The 22,629-nt window shown below is 41.2% G+C and overlaps 1 protein-coding gene across 1 annotated transcript; it reads left to right on the top strand.

Annotated features, from left to right (window-relative positions):
* The first annotated feature begins 7,701 nt into the window (after positions 1-7,701).
* On the top strand, positions 7,702-22,245 carry LOC103177969 (ras-related protein Rap-2a). The gene is made up of 2 exons (XM_007892399.2): positions 7,702-8,394; positions 20,371-22,245. The coding sequence occupies exon 1, from the start codon at positions 7,804-7,806 to the stop codon at positions 8,350-8,352; it is 549 nt and encodes a 182-aa protein (XP_007890590.1). The 5' UTR covers positions 7,702-7,803; the 3' UTR covers positions 8,353-8,394; positions 20,371-22,245.
* Positions 22,246-22,629: the final 384 nt, after the last annotated feature.

Below are 22,629 nucleotides of genomic sequence, written 5' to 3'. Positions count from 1 at the left end.
TGTAGGTCAGACCAATATTTTATACTTTCTATTCCAGTGTCACACAAGGACACAGGCACAACAATGTTACTTGATACAGGCATCAAACTGAGAGAAAGTTCTTAGGAATTCTTTCAATCTATGTCAAGGTAACATGATGAGTAAGAACAGCAAGCACAGAAAGGACGGTTAGGCAGGCGTCAGAGTTTAATTTACCCAAATAGAATCAGTTATTTGATGTGTGTCAATATTACTGTGGCAAAGTTTGTTTATGCCTTAATTTGAAGAGCCTGGTCAGTGGCTAGGATCAGTTACATCTAGACCATGTTGCTGGCGGCAGTCGGCACTGGCTCAAAGAACCAAGCACGTAACTCAGTCATTCAGCTATATTTGACACTGCTGATGAAGGGTTTATGGCAACAGAAAAAGAATCATTGCAGGCAATGAGCGCTCCACATCAGGAAGTTCATTTTCTAAATATGCTCACTTGACCTTTATGTTCTTGTGTATTGCAACCTGAGATCAAGGCATCTTTTCTTGCTTCTTGCAACATGCTTCGAACGAGCAACAAGGAAATCTCTGCTGTGGACCACACATTTTGTTTAGGCAGCAGAGCGGGAGGCAGAACCACCTTGTTATGAAAGGTTTTACACCTACTTAGTGGATGGAAAATGTTTAAAAATGAGCAGAGAAGCTTTCACTTTTACTATTCGTAAAATACACAACCAAGAAAATTATGCTGTAATGGCATCTCATAGTGCAATCCCATTTAAGGTAGAGGGAAGTAGTGACATTGTAAGAAGATATTATGAGAAATGCACCACTCCAGAGGTTTATTTGTTGGTCAACAACCACTATTGGTGAAACTGTTGTTAAAGGGTGTTCAATGATCAGCTGCTTTCCAGGTGATAACAGGGTTCCTTTGAACTGTAATTGCCATCATTGAAAATTGTCTGCTGATTCGTACACTCACAATCAATGTCACAGATTTTACAATTTGTAGGAGTGGTTTTTGTGATTACGCTGCTCAATCGCTCCTTTTTAGGATGGAATGGAATGCCAAAGTTTGGGGATGTATTGGGCTACCAGAGTATAAAGTGCAGAAGGGTTCAAAGTTGCCAGCATATACACATGGTGCTGACAGCACATGATTATCAGGGAACAATGCCAATACAGCTATTGGGAAATGCTTTACAACCCATCATTCTTACTTTCTGCACCGCTTACGGTAAGGAGCCCTGCAACACAGTGGTTGTGTACACTTATTGAAAATGCAATTAGCAAGCTTAAAGGGCACTTGAGAAGACTTATTAACAAAGTATTAGTACAGTAACATTCAAACCCACAACTACGATGGCTCCTGCATATCATCTGTGGCAATCAGGTCTATACATCTCTGATTAGAAAATCTATCATTGGAGCATCTGCAATTGGAAGATTTGGGCTGCCACCCAGACACACAGGATATACACAATGGTGTTATCTGTGTCAATGGAAGTAGCACAGGACATCACAATTAGTGTATTAATAATATATTTATATCATGCATATTATCTCTTTCCAAAGTCAATTGTGTTAAGGTGGTTTTACATTTGTTTTTGGTCATGGCTTAGACTGCTTGCTTGTACAGTTAAGTGTTTTGAGTTGAAGTATAAAGTAATCTGTAATGCTCATCGCTTGCTACATCATTATAACTGTTCATTGCACCTATTTATGTGGTCTGTTTCCTGTCTGGCCTAAAGCTATCCATGCCTCATATGTCCCTATTTAGATGGCGTGTTTCTCATGGGGTATATAAATATTTTTCATTCCACATGTACTTGTTTATGTGCTGTGTTTCCCAAAGGAGCTACTTTCACTCCTTTCTCAAATACAATTATTCATGTACCATGCTTTCTTCCCCCTACCCATCCTCCCCCATATAAACACTCATATTAATATACTATATAATGTCTTCCAAGTATACTTTTATTGAAGCACTCGTAGGACAAATAGAGTCACTATACAATGGAAAATTACACACAAAAAAAGTAAAACAAGGATAATACTGTTCTTTTTGGTGCAATAGTTCTACAACATGAATGGTCAAGATGTGGATTGAACTGACTTTTATTCGAGAGTACTGCATATCATTAGGCAAGTTTCCTTACTCCACACCCCTCTGTTTACCTATAGGAACCCAGTTGTTAGTCATTTGGTGGATTGCTTTTCTGGGGGGAATAATCCCTTCAAAAAAAATTTAAAATAATAATAATTTGGTCACTCAATCCATGACTGTTTGTGGAACACGACTGTGCGCAATTGGCTCCTGTTGTTTCGCCCACAAAATATAGTCAATTCACTTTACCATATATTTTGTGAAGCACCTTGAGATGTTTCGAAGACGTTATAAAGCGCTATATCAAATGCAAGGATTATTATTATTATTATTTTCATTATTATTATTATTTCCAGCAGTGATTGGGAATATTGAAGAACTGGAATAGGTAGGTTATTTAGGATTGATCAGGAATATCGAAATATATTCAAAATGAGCAGTGTATGCAGGACTGATAGAGAATATTGACTTGTAGCCTGCATAGACAGTGTATCCGGTACTAATCAGAAACATCAAACAAGATGGGTGAGCCATGTAATTGTTACTGGGACTGCCAATGCACATGCTGTGTGGGCGATGCATTCAGATTGGGAATGTTGAGACTCAGGCTGTGTGGGCAATGTATCCGGTATTGATTCTAATTGTCAAAATGATAGACTGCAAATCCCTTTGTCGGTCAGTTAATCCATTTTATTATGTTGCTTGAAATTTTTATACTGCATGTGCAATCTGCAGCAGTTTCACAGGGACACAATCCCCCTGGTGGTACGATTAAACCATGCTCAGTTCATTTTGGTAATATCTCAGCGTAGATGTTGGTATTTATTTTATGACCAGCAAAACCTCCTGAATATTGCCATGACTCATCCCTCCATCAAGTCTCTCTAATATAATTCTACATGCAAGTGCCATCATGATTTATCCTCTATGTGTAGCTCAGCTTTATGTGTATTCACTCCCAAACAGTGTTGAACAAGCATTGCATTGCCAGTGATGCTGTCCTTTGGATGAGATCTCATGTCACAATTTCCAGTGTCCTACAATTCCCCAGATACAAAAAAAATGTTTATTCATTTCATGGCTTTTGGGGGACATCATTGTGTGCAAACGTTTGCCTACAAATACAAAGACATTACACTTTACAGGGAAACATGGTGAAGTGCTTTATTAATAATAATAATCCTTGCATTTGATATAGCGCTTTTCACGTCTTCTAGATGTCTCAAAGTGCTTCACAGAATATACTGTAAAGTGAATTGACTGTATATTTGTGGGCAAAACGCAGCAGCCAATTGCGCACAGCAGTATCCCACAAACAGTCGTGGATTGAAGTGACCAATTTATTATTTCTTTTTCTTGAGGGATTATTATTAGGTGTGTGGGCTTTGAGCTCACAACCTTCTAACCCAGAAGTAAGGGAGGAGCAATTCCAGCTGAGCCACACTGACATCCTAAAATACTAGAAAATCAGAACTATTTAAACATTCCGTTAGAGTGTAATCTTAACCAAAGCTTTGAGATGTATCAACAGGATAAAGCAGCATATCAAATGCAAATAATTTTAAGGAACAAAAGGTGTATAGGCTGTTTCCTGCAGAGCTTGGAACTATCCATATTAACCTGAGCCCCAAACAATAAATGATCAGAGATCAGACTTGTACCAGAAGGTATCATTGATTAAAAAATACTTGAAGCCAGTCCCAAAGGTGATGCACATCAGCAGGTTCTACTGTGTAGGAATGAGATTAGTGTTCCTGATTTACGTTTACGAATGATGAAGCTGTTTTGCACACTGTGATCAATGACATTCCAGACACTTTCTCTTCTGGTCTGCTGAGTAACAAGAGAAATTGCACCACACATTCAAATTCACAACTCAGTCTTTTCTGTATCCTGCAAGACACTTTGATATTAATTTGCTATTTATCACCATTTTCACTCAACAAAACTAAAAGCATGCCACAAATTCTTTCTGTAATCAGTTTCCATTTGTTTTCCTACAACTGCATTCTTATAGAACGGGTACTATTCTAACTGCACTGTGATCTATGCCTGACCTGACATACCTTGCAAATAAGACAAGACCAGGCGCATTCAAGGCAGTGTGGCCTCAGGCAGAACAAAGCTCAAGTATATTTAGTTCGGTTTTGATTTTTAGAAAAGGTTTATTGATGCAAAACCAAAAGAATAAATATTCTCCACAATGAACACTGCAGACATTATTCTTGTGGTATTCTGCTGGATCAGGTCTACTCCCTTTCTTAACAAGTTAAAGTATTCTCTTGAGTGCATCATTACAGAGCCTTACAAAAAAAAGGTTTTCAAGCATCAATGTAAAAAAAAATTCAAATAAGGTAAACTCTTAAATGTGTCTATTTTTCTCCTTGAAAGCATTCACTAAGAGAGTAGGGTGGACTTGAATACAAAACAAAATGCTGAGGACTGACATTTCTCAATGCCTTAGCCTGAAGAGCATTGTCTTAAAATTTAGCATTTTGCAGAATTTTAGAAGATGCTTGAATTCAGAAGCCGGTTTTCCATAGTTCTGTTGAAGAATTTGCAAGCCTCTGAAACTTTGGTTTATAACCAGCCAACGTGAGCTGAGATTCTAAAGTATAGGCTAGGTTTTCCTAGAATCGCTCACATTCATCTACCATATTGGTAGATGAATGTATTTGTATTATATATGGTGCTCCATCTAGTGATCAGGCTGCTCAATTTTCCTCATGAAGGCAGACAAATTTAGGCAACGGTTGAGGCTGGAATTTGTCTCTGGTTAGATATCCAATATATCACCACTACACCTACCAACAATTTAATTGACATTGGGTTTCAAGTCATATTAAGTATGTTCTTACAAATACACCATTGAGGCAATTTTAGCTTGAATCCCACTAGCATGCTGTCCTCTCTCACCCTGGAGGAAGGAATGGTTTTAGCCAAGGCAGCAGGACATGACTGGCTCAGGTTTCTAAGATAAGGGACTCCATCTAGTGTTTTCCCTCAGAACTGGTTAAAAGTACCCATGGATTCCAGTTTACAACACACTTTTTGGGTGAATTTTCAACATCACTCCACTTTACAATATATCCTGTGAAGCCCTTTGGGACGTCCTAACATGAAAGGCACTATATCAAATGTAAGGATTGCTATTATTATTATTTCATTCATTTTGCAGAAAAATAAACATTACCTTTACCGCACGATAAAAATAGATCACACTTCCTGTCTTATAGATATATATGTGCTTCAGGTACTCTCACAAGAGAAGTGAAACTGCTGTAATTTACAGTCAGCTCAGCCTTAATCTATCCTGCCTATACATTTGACTTCATCTATGAGACTGATTAACAGATGTGGCCCCTCTCCTTCCGTTCTCTCTTGGGGGTGCCAAGCCATGCAGCCAACTTCAAAGTATTCCAGCATTTTCAAAATTATCCCCACACCTTATTAACGGTTTTCATATTGAACCTGTAGATACTGCAATCTCCTAGAGGTCAGTGACCCAATCCTCCAGCTCATTAAAGGAATTTTACCCAATTATTAACAAAACCCATTCACACCAATGGGAAATTAGAACCATCTTTACAGCCAACACAAAGTAATAACAGGTGGGTTCTCCAGAAACTGAGAAAGTATTGTTCTGTTTACTTTCTAAATCCAGTTTTGCATTTTATATGCCTCTGTAAGATGCCCTCTGAGATTTCTTTTCAAGGTTTAGATGCCAAGCTTTTGGTGTCTGCAAATTCTAGGTAGACTCAGCTACACCCGCCAAGTCTCACTTATTTCCAGGTTGCCAAATCCTCCGTTCCGCTCAGTTAAATGGGTTTGCAATTGGTGCAACTGTTTCTCTTCAAGTGGTCTGACCAATGGAATACTTTGATCAAGGGGATCAATCAATCACCATAATTTAAGGATTCTGACATTCATTTATTAGTCAATTAAAAAAAACAGTGCCTATGTATTATTAGTTTAGACTGGTGCGCACCTACTGATGTCATTAGGAACTTGCTCGGGATGGCTCAGGGTTGCTAATCTTTTTCATGTTTTTTTTAAAAACTTCTGTTTTTTTTTGGAGGGGGGGGTAGTTTCTCGAGTTTACCAGAAACGAGATCATAGGATTGGTTCGGATGAGGAAGACCCTTTGGCCCATATGACATTCTCCTTCCAGAATACCCCTCCTGACTCTCTTCCCATTACAGCATCAAGCTGTAATTTATTTTACATGTTTATATAAACAAGTCCAACGTGCTAGGCTCAACCACCTTTCCTGGTAAGCCGTCCCAGTAATTAATTCCCCTCTGGGTAAATAATAATAATCCTTGCATTTGATACAGCGCCTTATCACGTCTTTGAGATGTCTCAAAGCGCATCACAGAACAAGCTGTAAAGTGAATTGACTGTGTATTTTGTGGGCGAAACGCGGCAGCAGCGTCCCACCACAAACAGTCGTGACCGATTTATTATTAATATTATTATTCGTTTTTTGACGAAGGAATGTGTACTTGCTGGTGTCTGTCCTGAAATTGCCAGTTGCAACCCTAAACCTCTGTGGTGCTCCTTGTTTGAGGTCTGGGTGCAGCCGAGAGTATATATGGATTCTGGGCTTATTTTATCGAAGCCATTTAAAGTGTTACACAGGATCCAGGAGGTGAGGGGCTCCTCTGGAGCTGAGGGGGAGGAGGTGATCCCAGAGAGGGGGGAGGAGAGAGGGGAGGGGGGTGAGAGAGGGGGAGGGGGTGAGAGAGGGGGGAGGGGGGTGAGAAAGAGGGGGGAGGGGGGGAAGGGGGGTGAGAAAGAGGGGAGACAGAGGGAGAGGAGGGGGAGAAAGAGGGGAGGGGGGAAGGGGGGGAGAAAGAGGGGGGGGGAGAGAGGGGGGTGGGGGAGGGGGTGAGAAAGAGGGGAGACAGAGGGGGAGGAGGGGAGGAAGAGGGGGAGGGGGGGAGAAAGAGGGGAGGGGGGAGAGAGGGGGGTGGGGGGTGAGAAAGAGGGGAGACAGAGGGGGAGAAAGAGGGGAGAGAGGGGGGAGGGGGGGAGAAAGAGGGGAGACAGAGGGGGGGGGGGAGAAAGAGGGGAGACAGAGGGGGAGGAGGGGGAGAAGAGAAGAGGGGGGAGAGGAAGGGGGAGGGAAGGGGAGAGGGACCATTTAGAGAGTCACACAGGAAGTGTGCGCCACGGCCTTTAGTGTCCGTGTGACCGGCGGCTTCTTCACCCGCCCCGAGAGCGAGCGCGAGAGAGAGAGTGAGTGAGAGAGAGAGATCGCGAGCTGCTGCTGCTGCTGCTGTTGCTGCTGCGGCGGCGGCCATGGCGGGGCGGAGAGGAGCCCTGGAGCGGGTCTGAGTCTCGCTCTCCCCCCCCCCCCCCCCCGCCCCCTTTCTCCTCACACCACACGGTGCGGCCGATGCCCGGGGAGGTCGGAGGAGACGACGACGGACGCTCCGGTTTGAATTAGGCCCCACCCCACACCTCTCTGTGTGTGTGAGTGTGTGTGTGTGTGTGAGAGAGAGAGAGGGACAGACAGACAGAGACAAGACACCGAGGTAGAGTTTGTGAAGCGGCCGCTCTTTGGCGTCGAAAGGCCCGGTTGGTTTTGCGACTTGAGCCCGAGGAGCCCCTGCCCCTCCTCGGGCCCCCGGGGTGGGGGGGGGAGAGGGGAGGGGAGGGAGTGAGTGAGTGAGTGAGGAGGGGAGTCCGCCGCCGAGGGACCCCGCGGGGGGTAGGGGGGGATGAGGGAGTACAAGGTGGTGGTGCTGGGCAGCGGCGGGGTGGGCAAGTCGGCCCTGACGGTGCAGTTCGTGACCGGGACTTTCATCGAGAAGTACGACCCGACCATCGAGGACTTCTACCGCAAGGAGATCGAGGTGGACTCGTCGCCCTCGGTGCTGGAGATCCTGGACACCGCCGGCACCGAGCAGTTCGCCTCCATGAGAGACTTGTACATCAAGAACGGGCAGGGCTTCATCCTGGTGTACAGCCTGGTCAACCAGCAGTCCTTCCAGGACATCAAGCCCATGAGGGACCAGATCATCCGCGTCAAGCGCTACGAGAAGGTGCCTCTCATCCTGGTGGGCAACAAGGTGGACCTGGAGAGCGAGCGGGAGGTGTCGGCCGCCGAGGGCCGGGCTCTGGCCGAGGAGTGGGGCTGCCCCTTCCTGGAGACCTCGGCCAAGAGCAAGACCATGGTGGACGAACTGTTCGCCGAGATCGTGCGGCAGATGAACTACACGGCGCTGCCGGATAAGGAGGATCAGTGCTGCTCGTGTGCCCTCCAGTGAACACAAAGCGAGAACCTCGCACCCATGGCCATATTGGAACAGGTGAGGACATGACAAAACCAATGGGGCTTCTTCTTCTCCCCGCGCCTCTCTCTTGCCCCTCTCTTACCTAAGGCTGGGGCTTCAGGTGGAGAGAGGGGCAAGAGAGAGGAGAGGGGTGGGGAGAAGTTGGGGCTTTAGGTATCTAAAGTGCAGCATCACACACACACACATATATATACAGTCAAATCACTTTACAGTATATTCTGTGAAGTGCTTTGAGATGTCTCAAAGACGTGATAAGGTGCTATATCAAATGCAAGGATTATTATTATTATTATCTTCCCGATGACCTTTCAAGGTGGTGAACGTGGAGTCTGCTTTATTGGTAACTTGTTACCCCCCCCCCCCCCCCCCCCCACCCTGCCTGTGGCTGATCCCACTTGTTTTTTCAAGAGAGCGCAGTTGTTGTTAAGCCGGGTTGAAGCAGTGATCTGCGGCTTCAGAAAGAATCGCCAATTGTCCCAATTAAATAACGCTCATCAATCAAGTGAGCAAGCTCTTTGTGTGAAATATGACTTCCATGATCTGAATCTATTGGCTTTTAATATGATGGCTACACAGTGACAGTAAAGACCTTCCTCCTTTTATAGCACCTTACCATGTTTAAACGTCTGTGTTCACAAGTAATTTCTGTTAAGAGTGCTGACTTTTTTATAGGCAAGTGTGACACTCACTTGTGCCAGCAGCAAGGTTTCACAAAGGGTAGTAGGTAAATGTCCAATTAAATTGGAAAATTATTGGCAAGCATAATGGAAAAAAAATCTTTTTTAATTGGAATTGGATCTTAGTTTAATTCTTTTTAATAAAGAAAACGGCACCTTTAACAATGCAGTGCGCCCCAGTAATACACTGGAGTGTCAGCCTAGATAATGAGCTCAAGTGCTAATGTAGGGCTTAAATCCACAACCTTCTGAAGTACCATATAACTAAATGTTCAATGAATGGTTGGATTTTTTTTAATATTTCAGTATCTGTTATTGTTTTAACAAAGCACTTCGTAATGCACTCGATAAAGATGGCAATTGAATGTTGTGGGGCTACAATCAAGTCATGTTGATCTACAGCAATTTCTTATTACAGTTCTGACTAGTGTAACCCTATTTGTAGGTCAATGCATAGCCTATATAATTTCTAGTATTATACCATAATCTTTACCTGAAAGTGCGAAAAATAATCATTTTTCCTGAAGCTACTGACTTGTGTTGGGGTGTTTTCTTGTTTTGGGCATCTCTTCAATATCTTGCACAAGTGTTCATTCTTCATGCATGAACCTAAACCGTGAGATTGTTTGACTGTGTTGGAAAGTGAGAAGAAGAAACCGTAAGCGAGCCAAAATTTGTATACATGTGCTTTTAACTGCAGAAGGATCCACATTAGGAATCCTGTTCAAATTATCCCAATTCTTGCATTGCTCAGATCAATTGTAGCATTTCCTCCCCTACTTGAACTGAAAGTGGCTACTAACTTGCTCCAAACCAGACATTGAACCTGGAAATGTGATTGTCTCTATGAGCTCGATGTCATTCTGGCTGGCATGCATCGAAACAGTAGTGGGGCAGGAATTGTAAAAATATCTTATTGGACTTTTTTGGCCATAATTTTGGAACATAATAGTGATATAATAGTGAAGAACACGGCTTTATGTTGCTATGGCCAGAGTCACGCATGACATTTTGTTCTACTTTTTTGGTAGGAACAGCACTGGTAGAAATAAATTGATATTTTGGTTCTGGTGGTTCACCAGAACCAAAATATCAATTTATTCTACCAGTGCTGTTCCTACCAAAAAAGTAGAACAACCTCTTTTTTAACTGAAAACAATTGCTTTGGTAACAGTATGTGCAAAGTCTTGTGAGGAACTGTTTAAAAAAAACAAGCTTAAATCATTATTTAATCGTTCCTATAGCTTTCAATAAATGGCTTTCTGCTGTACGTATTTAGCTGCCAACTTTCCTCCTGAAGAATCCTACATCTTTATTTCAGAAGGATGTGTTGTAAAACTTTGAAAGGTCTAAAGGAAAAGGGTTGTTGTATAATTGAACTTTTGTGTTCGAGATATCTTTTTTAAAAAAAGGGCAGTGTTTGACATTAACATATTAGTATGTCGTCCAACCACACAGATAGTGATCTTACTGTTCTGAAGAGAACCAGAGAGTTGAGAGAGGAGTAGTTAATGTTTCATCAAAAGGAAGGAGTATTTAACCACTGATGTTTGCCCACTTTCCTGTCAAAGAAGTGATGAGAGGAGAAGCTAATGGGAGGGCGCGTACTCCTTTACAAAATAGTTTAGGGAGAGAAGGGGATAGCATTTCTGCAAAAATCCAAACACTTTCTCAAGTGGGGGGAGGGTGTCACTTCCTGCAAGATCTTCTTAGCTATTGTACCAAGTGCTCTGAGATGCCTTCCGGGGTGGAGGGAGCTATATAAATCCAAATTGTTGTTGTAGCTATTAAAAGCCAAGCATATTAAATTTAAAGTTTCAGCCTTGCAGTTAGCTATGGTACAATTGCAAGATTGCAAAAGTATTAATTGTAAGTTTTTATTATTATATGCATAATTTCTAAGATTTTATTTATAATGCATTACGGGCTTTTTAATTATTTTAGAGGGTAAATTTATTGATTGGGAAGATCCCAGGTTTGATCTCTGGTATGCAATAATTTTGCTGTTCTTAGTTGGGCAACTGTAGGAGTGGTACAATTGTTCTCTGCACCATGAGCTGGTTGTGCTATGTTTTCTGTTCCTTTTTGCCTATCCAGTGAAGTACACTTGAATGGCGAGTTGGGCTAACTTGTGATTTGTTAAAATTCTCCTCAATGATCAAATGGCATCCCAGCAAACCTCCTGGCTTTGTATGAAGACCGTTTACTTGGGTGAGGTCCTGCACTCCTGCAAGAATTGGCATCTTCAGGAGGGGAGGTTATTGGTGAGTTTTACAAAAGCACTTTAAATCCACATTACTATACCTTTTATAATAGGATGCATCACCTAATACAACTGGGTACATTCTGATTGAAACTTCCTCACAGATGCGACGAGAAGCTATAACAGTTCTCGTCTCAACAACCACAGCAAGGCAGCAGGAATTCTAAATTGCTTGTAATTTAAAGTGGACTGGGACGCTTCCCTATGCGAAGGGTGCTATATAACTGTAAGTTGTTGTTTTAATTACAAAACTAAATTATTAGATTGAATTACTTACTATTCCCAACATCAATCATACATTTGTAGAAGTTCAACCCTTTTATGAATCACTGTTGCAAAAAAAATGTGGAGAAAGAAGAGAAATTGTGCCAAAAATTGGCTTGAGAGAATATCTAGCCCAGTGTTGTGGTTACTTGGTAATCAAACTTATAGAAAGAAAAAGTATTCGGAAATAACCCATTTACTAGTTAAGCCAATGTATTCTAATACTTCATTAGTTGTTTCCGCTAAACCTATAAATGGGTTTGGGAAAGCAAGTGAATAGAGGATATATATGGCCCTTCAGAAGTATACGCTACAGCATGTGATTGAACATTACAGTTTATTCAGCCTCCTGCAGTGTCATTGCTGCACATTGATTAACTGTTTGAGAAGTTCGTTGTAAAATGTGTGGTGACCTGTGGTTAAATAAAACCGACAGACGTATCAAACTAGATATCGTTGCAATTCTGTTTCAACAGGAAATTACTTTTGAATACTGATAGGGTAACAGTACACAGGTAAAAGTGCAATGGTTCAACAACTACTACTTGCATTTATATAGTGCACCTCCCACAGGGAAGCTTGACGGTGGCTGAGCCAGGAGCTGGGGGAGGGGGGAGGTAACCGCAACACGGTTGAAGAGGAAAGTCTTCAAAATAGATTTACTCAGGTTTCTGGGTTTGTGACATACTTTTCATAAGCTGATTTTGATGTTCTCCCAAAGGGAGTATTATTTGCTCTTGTGAATGTTTAAACAGCAACTGTGAAAATGGGGGACTAACATGAAATCAAAATGTTGTGAAACATTGCAAAAAAGGCAAGTACAGATCAGTGCAAAAGATTTAACTTTGTAAACAGCTCCCTTATAATTCCAAGAATGTTCTAACATGTCACAGCAATGGGGTGAGATGCAGGTCTGTACGTGTGCTTTTCCCTCATGTGGTGAGCTTCTGATCTGAATCTTGTGGAAGTTAAGCATCGTTTCACAGGAGAAGATGGGAAATACCAATTGGCCAGCCAAGAACCATGGACCACATTCTTCCCAGCGGCTAACGATGGTGAGGAAGGAAGCCAGGCACTCGCGTATGCTCCTATATGTTTAGAAGCATAGTTTAGAAAATGGGTAAAAATGTTGCAGTTTTTTTTTAAAAAGTCAAATTAGTTTCAGTAGTGCTGTGCAGAAATTAACTGGATTAATGGATTTAAGTGTTAAAACTGGTCCGTCACAGCAGACCAGTGCTGTGAATCAGCAGCCATGATTCAAATATTCCTACAAATCCATTGGATTTTTGATTTACAACAACTTAGGACTGAATCTTTTATCAAATTGATTTACATTACAAGTATTATTACTATAGACTTTGGCTACTCCAATATCTTGTACTTGGGAACAAATTGAGATAGGTTTATACATATTTGATTTATGATCCAAATTCTTTTTGACCTGTAGAAAGGTGGACTAGTTAAGTGCAAGCAAGATGGAGCCATGTAATTATCCTCCCATGTATAATCTGTTAATTTTTCTTACAGTGTATGGCCTCACAACTATCCTGAATTGTGTATTTCTCCTAAATATATTATCAAGCTTATTGTGGGTATTGTGGTGTTTTTTTTACTATGGTCAATTTTTCCAGAAATTAGCCTCCCCCCCCCCCACACCACCACCACTTATTCAACCATTGCTGTTGTTACTTCCACACAACATTTGTTCTTCCTCACAAGCCCAATTTTGATTTTTTTTTCCACTTCCTCTTATTAAGGTAAAAGTGCATTTCTCTCCCAAAATATATAGTCAAGTCACTTTACAGTATATTCAGTGAAGTGCTTTGAGAAGCTTCAACAGTATGATGATGTGCTATATCAAATGGCATGAATATTATAAGTTGTAATGGCTTCAGCTAAATAATGAATTGAGATAGACAGTACTTGAAAGATGTTATTTAAAACATAGGCACTCAACAGCCTTCTTTCTCCCCATTGCTGGATCAGGTATAGTTGAGCAAAGTAACACTTTGGGGGCGTGGTGCAAAACTGAGAACAATTCTATTATTCTTTTCTGTCGTTGCGGACCTAGCTCTCCAAACTGAACTGGTCAATTTGCACCAGGTTTAGGGCCACTTGAGCAGATGTCCCAAATATAAATATTCGCCCACAAATATACGGTCAATTCACTTTACAGCATATTCTGTGAAGCACTTTGAGATGTCGAGAAGGTGTGAAAAGCGCTATATCAAATGCAAGGATTATTATTATTATAAACGATTAGAACAGTCACTGCTTCTTGGTATACGTGACCCTTAAACAGCTCTTATTTTTCTGAGCTAAAAGGTTAATGTTTGATTGGCTTAAATAAACCCTCTTTCCAATGTACAGTACTAGTTTGCTTCTTAGGATAGAATACAGTCTCATAACATCCAGTAAATAAAGCTTTGCTAGCAGATCGATCTAACTTGGCTAAGTTTTCCCACCAAGCAGGGGTTTACATATCAAGATGAACATTTTAAGTTTATAGAAATTATTCCAAAAAAGGAAATCATAAAGTTGAGATGAAAGTGTAATTTAGCATATGCTTGTTTTGTTATCAAGCAGACATGAATTGATTAGTCTACTGTCCACAAATACAAGTTTGAAAGGTAACAAACTTTGAGGGCTTACCTTTTCTTAAACAAAGACCTGGGATTTTATTCCCAGTTGGTACCTTACTCCTCTACAGTCTTGTCTTGCAATCTGATATTGAACTGTAATGATAGAATTCAAATTGTACTGCTTTAAATTTATTTTAATAACTGCTTGGAAATGGTTGTATATATACTGAGTTAGACAGGGTTAACTTTTCTGGGTTAACTTTGCATTCCAGCTACCTGCAATCTACAGTTGTGCAATAGCTTTTCCATGTCTCAGCCAATGTTTTAGATGGATGATGCCTGGGTGGTGGATTGGGGGGGGAACAGAGATTATTCTCAGCTTTCCTACACTACTAAGTATTTTTGACACTGGATAAGTTTAACTTGCACTATAACTAATCTGAAATCTCAAAAAAGGGTTCTGCTACATATAAGGGAATTTAAACTATTCTTTCCTGAGCTTTTACAATTAGTTAGTTACTGAGCAGCATTGGCAGAGGGATATTTGCCTGTCCACGGATGAAGGTTGAGAGAGATGCTACTCTGATATAAATAAATTGAGAAAAACTTCAGCTTTTAAGGATGTACTACAAATGTTAGCAATCATGACATTTTATCCACTGTAACTGAACTACCTAATTTTTGAATCCCAATTGATCCACAAAAATTGCAAATCGTATTGCTTTCTCTCTAACTTGCTCGCTTTTAGAAACAAGTCATCAGTGTTGTTACAAAAGCAAACATTTGCTGTATCCCTGAAATTATTTTTCTAAACATTTGAGGATATTTAGTATCTAAAGTGATAAAGGTTATAAAATCTACTGTGGCTACACTTTACACCATGCCAGAATAATTTGTTTAAAGGACTTTATGGGTAGAGTGAGCAGTATCAGGGGAAGTTCACAGGTCATTGTTTCCTGATTATGAATGACACTCCAAAACAGGAAACAGATTTTCAGGCTGGAAATTCATATGAGCTAACTTTTTTTCCCCTATTCTGCTGCAACGGCTGCTTGACCTGTTAATGCTTATTCAGGTGTAGGTGAAATGGTTGTAAGAATTATATAATGGACTGATGTATTCTTTCACTGACAAATGCCACTTTTTCAGTTCTCCTCTGTGATTTGTCTCCAGTCACTGCTGTTTTATCATTCTGCTATAGCAATTAACATGCTGAAGGAGGTAGAAATTCTGACAAGATTCAACTAGTGGAGGAAGAGATGAATAAAACATTCAGTGTCTTCTAAGTTTTTGGCAATCTTAAACTATTCTATTTCTACCACCTTTTTGTTTCCAAATCAGATGGCAAAAAGAGCCATGTGTTGCAACAAGAGTGTAGCTGCTGTTGTGTTGAGCTGCTTCTCTACAGATTGTTGACATCCTTTTTAAAAACAATGGAACACGGTTTTCTGCAGAAGTGAGATGGCCTGATAAGATTTTGTTGCTTGTTATTGGGCTATTCCTCATTGACTTGTTGTTTTGCCCTTCCTTTCTTCCCTTGTGCTCTCCCATTGTGAATTTTGTTGACTTCAAATCCATTGTGTAAATCATACTGAGCTCTGTAATAGTTTAAGAACAATTTATTTAATGTTTGAAAGCAATGTGGAGCAGACAGTATAAATATAAAGCAAGATTACTGCTTCACATTCCTATACTGCCCCGGCAGTAAAACAACAGCATACAAGTAACTTGTATTGTGGGAGTTTGTATCTAGGCACACATTCCTGTTTGGCTTGTCCCAAATATTCACTTCACCGGTGAGTCATGGGGTTAAAATAATTAACTCTGACTCTGCATAAATTACGTTGCAATCTGTTCAAATTCCACATTGCCTACTGTACCAACCCCCTACCCCCTCACTCCCACACTCCGACTGCTACCCATCCTCCCCTACTCACTTTTGTACCCGTTTCCCCACCCTCTGTCACCAAACTCATCCTATCCCTGAAACCAACCACCTGCTCCCTTGACCCCATCCCCACTCCACTCCTTATCTCCCAGCTCCACTTTCTTGCCCCACATATCACCGACATCGTCAACCTGTCCCTCTCCTCTGGCTCTGTCCCCATTCCCTTAAAAACTGCCACCATCACGCCCACCCTGAAAAAAGCCTCCCTTGATGCGTCGCAGCTATCAAGCTACCGGCCCATCTCCAACCTCCCCTTCTCTCCAAGGTCCTGGAAAGAGTTGTCGCCTCCCAACTGCGCTCTTTCCTTTCCACCAATTCACTTTTCGAACCCCTTCAGTCAGGTTTCCGTGCTGCCCATAGCACAGAAACTGCCCTGGTCAAGGTCACCAATGATATCCTGACCATCTGTGACCAGGGCTCCCTCTGCCTCCTCGTCCTCCTCGACCTATCGGCAGCATTCGATACGGTCGACCACGCTATCCTACTCCACCGCTTGTCCTCCCACCTCAACCTTCAAGGCACTGTCCTTGAGTGGTTTAGGTCGTACCTTTCTCACCGTCTTCACTTTGTCTCTACAAATGGCTTCTCCTCCACCCCCCGCACTGTCTCATGTGGTGTCCCTCAGGGCTCTGTCCTCGGTCCCCTCCTCTTCACCCTCTACATGCTCCCCCTTGGTGACATCATCCGCAGACATGGAGTTAACTTCCACATGTATGCGGATGACACCCAACTCTACCTTTCCTCCTCTACTCTCAACTCCACGACCACCGATGTCCTGACAGCCTGCCTGTCTGACATCGAGTCTTGGACGAGAGACAACTTTCTTCAGCTCAACGTGCGAAAAACCGAGGCCCTCCTGATTGGCTCACGTCAGCGCCTCCGCACCTCAGGCGCCGACACCATCAGCATCCAAGGCTGCACTCTCCACCTCTCAAAGCCAGTCAGGAACCTCGGCGTTTTGTTCGACCCTGAGCTGTCCTTTCTCCCTCACATCCGCACCACAACTGGCACCGCCTTCCATCACCTCCGGAACATCGCCAGACTACGGCCCTACCTCACCCCTCACGCTGCTAAAACCCTGGTCCACGCCTTTGTCACCTCAAGGCTGGACTATGGGAACTCTCTCCTCGCCGGCCTTCCCGCCACCTCCCTCCACAAGCTGCAGGTTATTCAGAACTCTGCAGCTCGTGTACTGTTCCGCACCAGGCTTCGGGACCACATCACTCCCACCCTCGCTCGCCTCCACTGGCTCCCCATCCCCCAGAGGATTGATTTCAAGATCCTCATCCTCACCTATAAGGCCATCCACGGCCTTGCTCCCTCCTACCTCTCTGACTTGCTATCCCCCTACCTGCCCGTACCCTCCGTTCCTCCGGCTCTGGTCTGCTCCACGTCCCCCGCCCCGATCGCCCTACCATCGGTGGTCGGGCCTTCAGCCTCTCAGCCCCCATGCTCTGGAACTGCATCCCCCAGTGCCTTCACCTCGCTTCCTCCCTCTCCTCCAAGGCCGGTCTCAAAACCTTTCTTTGACCGAGCCTTCAGCTCCCCTCTCGACTCTCTTCCCCCTCCTCGCTCCCTCCCTTCCCTCCCCTCACCCTGACCATTTCCCCCCTGCTCGGGTCCTGACCCAACTGTGCAGCGCCTTGGGACGTCCTCCTGACGTGAAAGGCGCTTTATAGATGGAATCTTGTTGTTGTATGGCTGTTGCTTCAGTCCATAACAGCAAATTGAGTTCTGCTTCCTCATGATACCTGACTTTGGTATTTGGATGTGATTATAATGTTAGATTACTGTGATTTTTTTTAAAAAAGGTAAAACTTCCTTAATTCATTACATATCCTATTATTTAATCTACTGTAACCTATGGTATTGGAAGAGAGTTCTGCAGTTATGTTAGCTGAAGATATGGCCACCAATATTGGAATGAAGGAAATGAGTGGGGGATCTAGAGGCCAAAGAATGGAGTAGATGTAGGGTCTGGAATGTTGGAAGATGGGGATCATATGTGCAGTGTTTGTGCAAAAGCAAACCCTGCTGCAGAATTTTGGATCTGTTCAAGCTGTGGAACATTGGACAAGTCTGTGCCCTCAGTGAATAAGGATTTCTGCAGAAGTAGGGGTGAGATAAGAGTGTAAGACGATTGCTGTGCCTGCAGCGTTTGGCCCACAAAATACAGTCACTACACTTTACATTATATTCTGCAAAAGCACTTTGAGACATGATAAGACCCCACATCAAATGCAAGGACCATTATTATCATTAAGTGGAAAGTGCTCACCACGGTGAAGTTGGTGGTGATTTAATTTAAAAATCATGATTTTTCAGAAATTGCCCTTTCCCGTCCTGCACACATCAGCATTTGTGACCCACTTAGCTAATCATTAGATGAAACATCACTTCTTTCTGAAAATGTTGATTGGCATTTTAATAAGTATTTTCAGTAATTGGTGTAAAATTGGCCTTTACGATGGTCAGCATTAGACCATGTGGCAAAATCCTTTGTACTTGAACACTCCATCATTTAATCCAACTGCAGACAATCAACTTTGTCTTGTTTGCTTTGGATATCTACATGATGGGCAATGAACTTTCCTATATTTTAGATTATACAATGGAGAACAATCTCATATCCAAATTCCTTGTTTATGCACATTTGCAGTTGTGGATATCTTGCATGTGCTAAGTGAACATTGATCTTTTACATAGAAATTGGGCTTTGATTGAGAGTTGGAGCTTATTGCAGAATGCTAAAGGAAATCAACAGGAAGACTTAAGTCAAAAAATTGTTTGCTAAGACACAGTGAATGTGATGTTGTGCTCTTAAAATATTGAACTTTGTTTTTCATAGAGGAAATCCTTGTTGCCCCAGTGGGAATGAGCCTTACTGGAAGGCACTATCAACTAGATTATTTTATGGCATGGGAATGAGGTTAGAAATGGAATTTCCAGAATTTCTTTTAAAACAATTGTACCTCTGTACCCATATAGTGCACTGGTGATGGTGTCGAAGACTTTCAGTTGAAATCCAGGAACAGATTAACCTTCCTCACACACCCAACAACAACTTGCATTCATATAACGCCCTTCATGACACTTAGCCAGGGGGAGGTGACCATAGACATGGTTGAAGAGGAAGGTCTTCAGCTGTGATCTGAAGATGGGGAAAGAGGAGGCAAGACCAAGGGATTGGGAATGAGAGTTCCATAGTTTCGGGGCATAGTGGCTGAAGGCACAGCTGCCGCTGGTGGAGTAGAGGGGACGAGGGATAATAATAATAATACCATTAATAATAAGTCCTTTGGTACAGGGAAATTAGCCCCCTGAACACTTGTAGAATATTAACTGTTTCCATTTGCAGTCAATGATAAGATGGCATTGCAATAGATATTTTTAACCATACCACAGTTAAAAATTTGTCTGGCAGCAAAACAGTGTGGCAAATTGTGCCTGAATTGCATATTCAGAAATGCCAACTTGACACATTCCTGCTAGAGAAGCGGATTATTTACGAGTGCTACCTCTCTAGTCGTTTGAGACATTTCTAGTGTTGCATCATTTATTTTTCTCTACACACAGACTATCTCCTGGATGAGGCTCTGTTTGAAGAAATGTGCCTGAGGAAAGGCAATAGCTGTATGTGCATTGTAATGAGTTTAGGCACTTTTCAGATTATGGTTGTAAATGGAATTCTAATGTGCAAGATTGCTTTTCTTAACCAGAAGATTAACGATCCTAAATATGCAAATTAGATTATGTTCTGGTGAGCACCCAGTGAAATAGTATCTGTCAGGCTTTCAAACCTTACATTCTGCTGCTTTTATACATCTGAAAATGCTTGGCAGAATTTCAGGAAAGGTTTTGTTGGGTTGAAGGAGAGAGAAAACTTGTGTATTTTCATGACTTGGAAATCCATTTTTAACCTTAAAATGCTCTCAGTATTCAAAGAGATGTTTGGAGTTCAGATTTGAAGCTGCTATGAACTTCATATAAAATAATTACCAGTAAATTACAATTTGGCTTCTAACACATGCTAATATTTTGACTAGTGCGAAATCAGCCTCTGATTTGGATCGGAAATGACTTGTTGACTCAGAACAAATATCTGGTCTGCAGTGTTTTGCTGGTCACTGTTGTTCAATTTGAATCCTGTGTACAAGCTTCGTTATGCACTATCATTGATGATCCTGTAATTGAAGAAATTATTTCCAGTACATCAGCTGTTCAGATTTGTTCTAAATTCTATGTTTTGTTTTGCAGTTGGATGAGCTCAGTGAAAATTTGCACAGAAGCTGCTTCAGAACCTACATCCCTTTAGGTAAAAGAGGAGCCTTGGAAAAATGTGTCTGAAATGTACAGTCGTGCTCTTCTACAGCACATTGCCATTGTTTGAAAAGTACATCGGGTCAATGCTCGAGGATATCTACAAACCCTTATTGTGAAGCTGTAGCACATTTGCTCTGCATTTGAAACATTAAGCCCAAACAATTCCCTGCTTTACGAACAAGCCTTTTTGTAGTAGCTTCATACTTTCATTTTTAAAAGTTAATATGCAAAAATTCATTTGTAATTTTAATTTTTTTCATTTCCTTGGAAAATTTGTATTTATTGAAAACCTAATTGCACATGTTTTACAGTATTAAAATCAGTAAATGCCTTTAAAAGATTGTCTTTAAAGGGGAGTAAATTGAGCCTTAAACAATGACAGATGCATTGTACAGCACCTTGCTATTTAGAGCTAATTCAATTTGTCCCCTTTTGTGGTTACTATGTTTACATGTCAGCCCTCATCAAACAAACTCATGGAACATTTTCTTTAAATGGAACATTTGCTAAAATCAGTTGTGATGTTCTGGAGGCAGTTCTTTCTATAACATGTTGAGTTTAACTGCATTAAAACGGCTGTGATAGTTTTATTAAGAGAAATAAATCACTGTAAAAAATAATCTGAAACTGGAGTACTTTCATAGTCATTCAGTTAACTGCCTACTGTACCCACATGTAGCTGAATACACCAGTGTTTCAATAAGAATAAGGCAGTAGACAACGGTGCATATCTTTACTGTATAATTTAACAAGAAACTGACCAACAGTTTAAAGGAGTTGTGTTTTCATTGCTGCCTTGAAAGCTCCAGGAACTGCCATTATAATTAAACTGAGAATTCTGTGAGCCGCACCAATTATGCAACAAACTGGAATCGGATGTTTCCAGAGCATCATGTAATGGGAAAGAATGAATGAAACTCCTGCAGAAGTGGGCTGTTCTATTTGTCAGCCGGAATATCAACATGAAAGTCATCTTTCTCGTGAGCTGGCTTTCATTGTTTGCGAATGGAAGAATGGCTTCAGATATTTTTAGTATTCCCCAATCTGCATGGAAACATAGTGACTTTTACAAACCATACTGTTAATAAAGCATTCATTACAAATGGATTTTGAAATTTAGCTATATGTATTTTCTTTAATAAAAGCAATATGTTACTTTTAATTACAACTTGAACTGTCAAGGATTATACTCATTTTCTTTTCTGCATCTAGCAGGTTTATTTGTGTTTTACCATCTGTATTGTGAAAGGCAGAAATGCTCTGTGCTGAATATTGTATGGGGGGGGGCTTTCCTTCATTCTTCAGTTTTCCCTAATTTTGTTTACCTATTCATGATGAATATTCTGAGAACTTGAAATGTGATACACAGGTATTAAATGGTGCACATTTAACTATATAGTCAACTTCAAGAAATGCAATTTTTTTTGTTGAAATGAGTCGTTTTTTTTAAAAAAACAAAAGCTCATGGGTTTTCTACATTCAGAATAACAGTCTGGAATTTTTTAAACATTTTTGTGCATTGCACCAATAAAAATACAGCTGACCAATTGCACCAAGGTATTTTCATTCAAAAAGGAAAAAAGCACATGTTTTCACAAATGCTGGGCAAAAATTAAAAAACTAAACTAGTGCTGTCTGAAATTTTTGACTGAAAATCAAGGTGAAGGAGTGGAAAAAATTAGGCTACCTGTGACTTTGTAATATGAAATCATTTCTTGATTCATTCATTTGCTGGTCATTTTGGAAAGACAAACCTACTGTCTACTGATTTGTAATTTTTTAAATAAAGATAATTCTGGTTTACATGTACGTCTTTCTCCTCTTTCAAATGTAAAACCTGTTCAACTTCTAGTGATGCTTCACTACAAAACCTTAAATGGCTGGGTCGTCATTGTATATACACATATACATTAACAGTGTAAATGTTCACATTAAATCTGTAGTGCCGGTCATCTGGTTTGTACTCATCAATAATCAGTTGAAATGGTGGAAAAAGGAAATCTTAAGGACCAATACAAGAGCAATGAAACTTCACTGGCCTCATTTATCATAATCTACAGTTTTTTTTCTCTTGCTCCTCTGTCTACTTTGCTAATCAAACCACAATTTTGAAGTGATGAAGAGCAGTAATAATGGAATAATTGGAGCTAAGAAGATGGAAACTGACAAGGGGAGGTGCATAATAGTCAAGAA

This window comes from Callorhinchus milii, unplaced genomic scaffold, assembly GCF_018977255.1.
Source record: "Callorhinchus milii isolate IMCB2004 unplaced genomic scaffold, IMCB_Cmil_1.0 Scaffold15, whole genome shotgun sequence".
Classification (NCBI taxonomy): Eukaryota; Metazoa; Chordata; class Chondrichthyes; order Chimaeriformes; family Callorhinchidae; genus Callorhinchus; species Callorhinchus milii.
The sequence above is the reverse complement of the archived record's forward strand: the minus strand, read 5'-3'. Positions and strand labels throughout refer to the sequence as shown.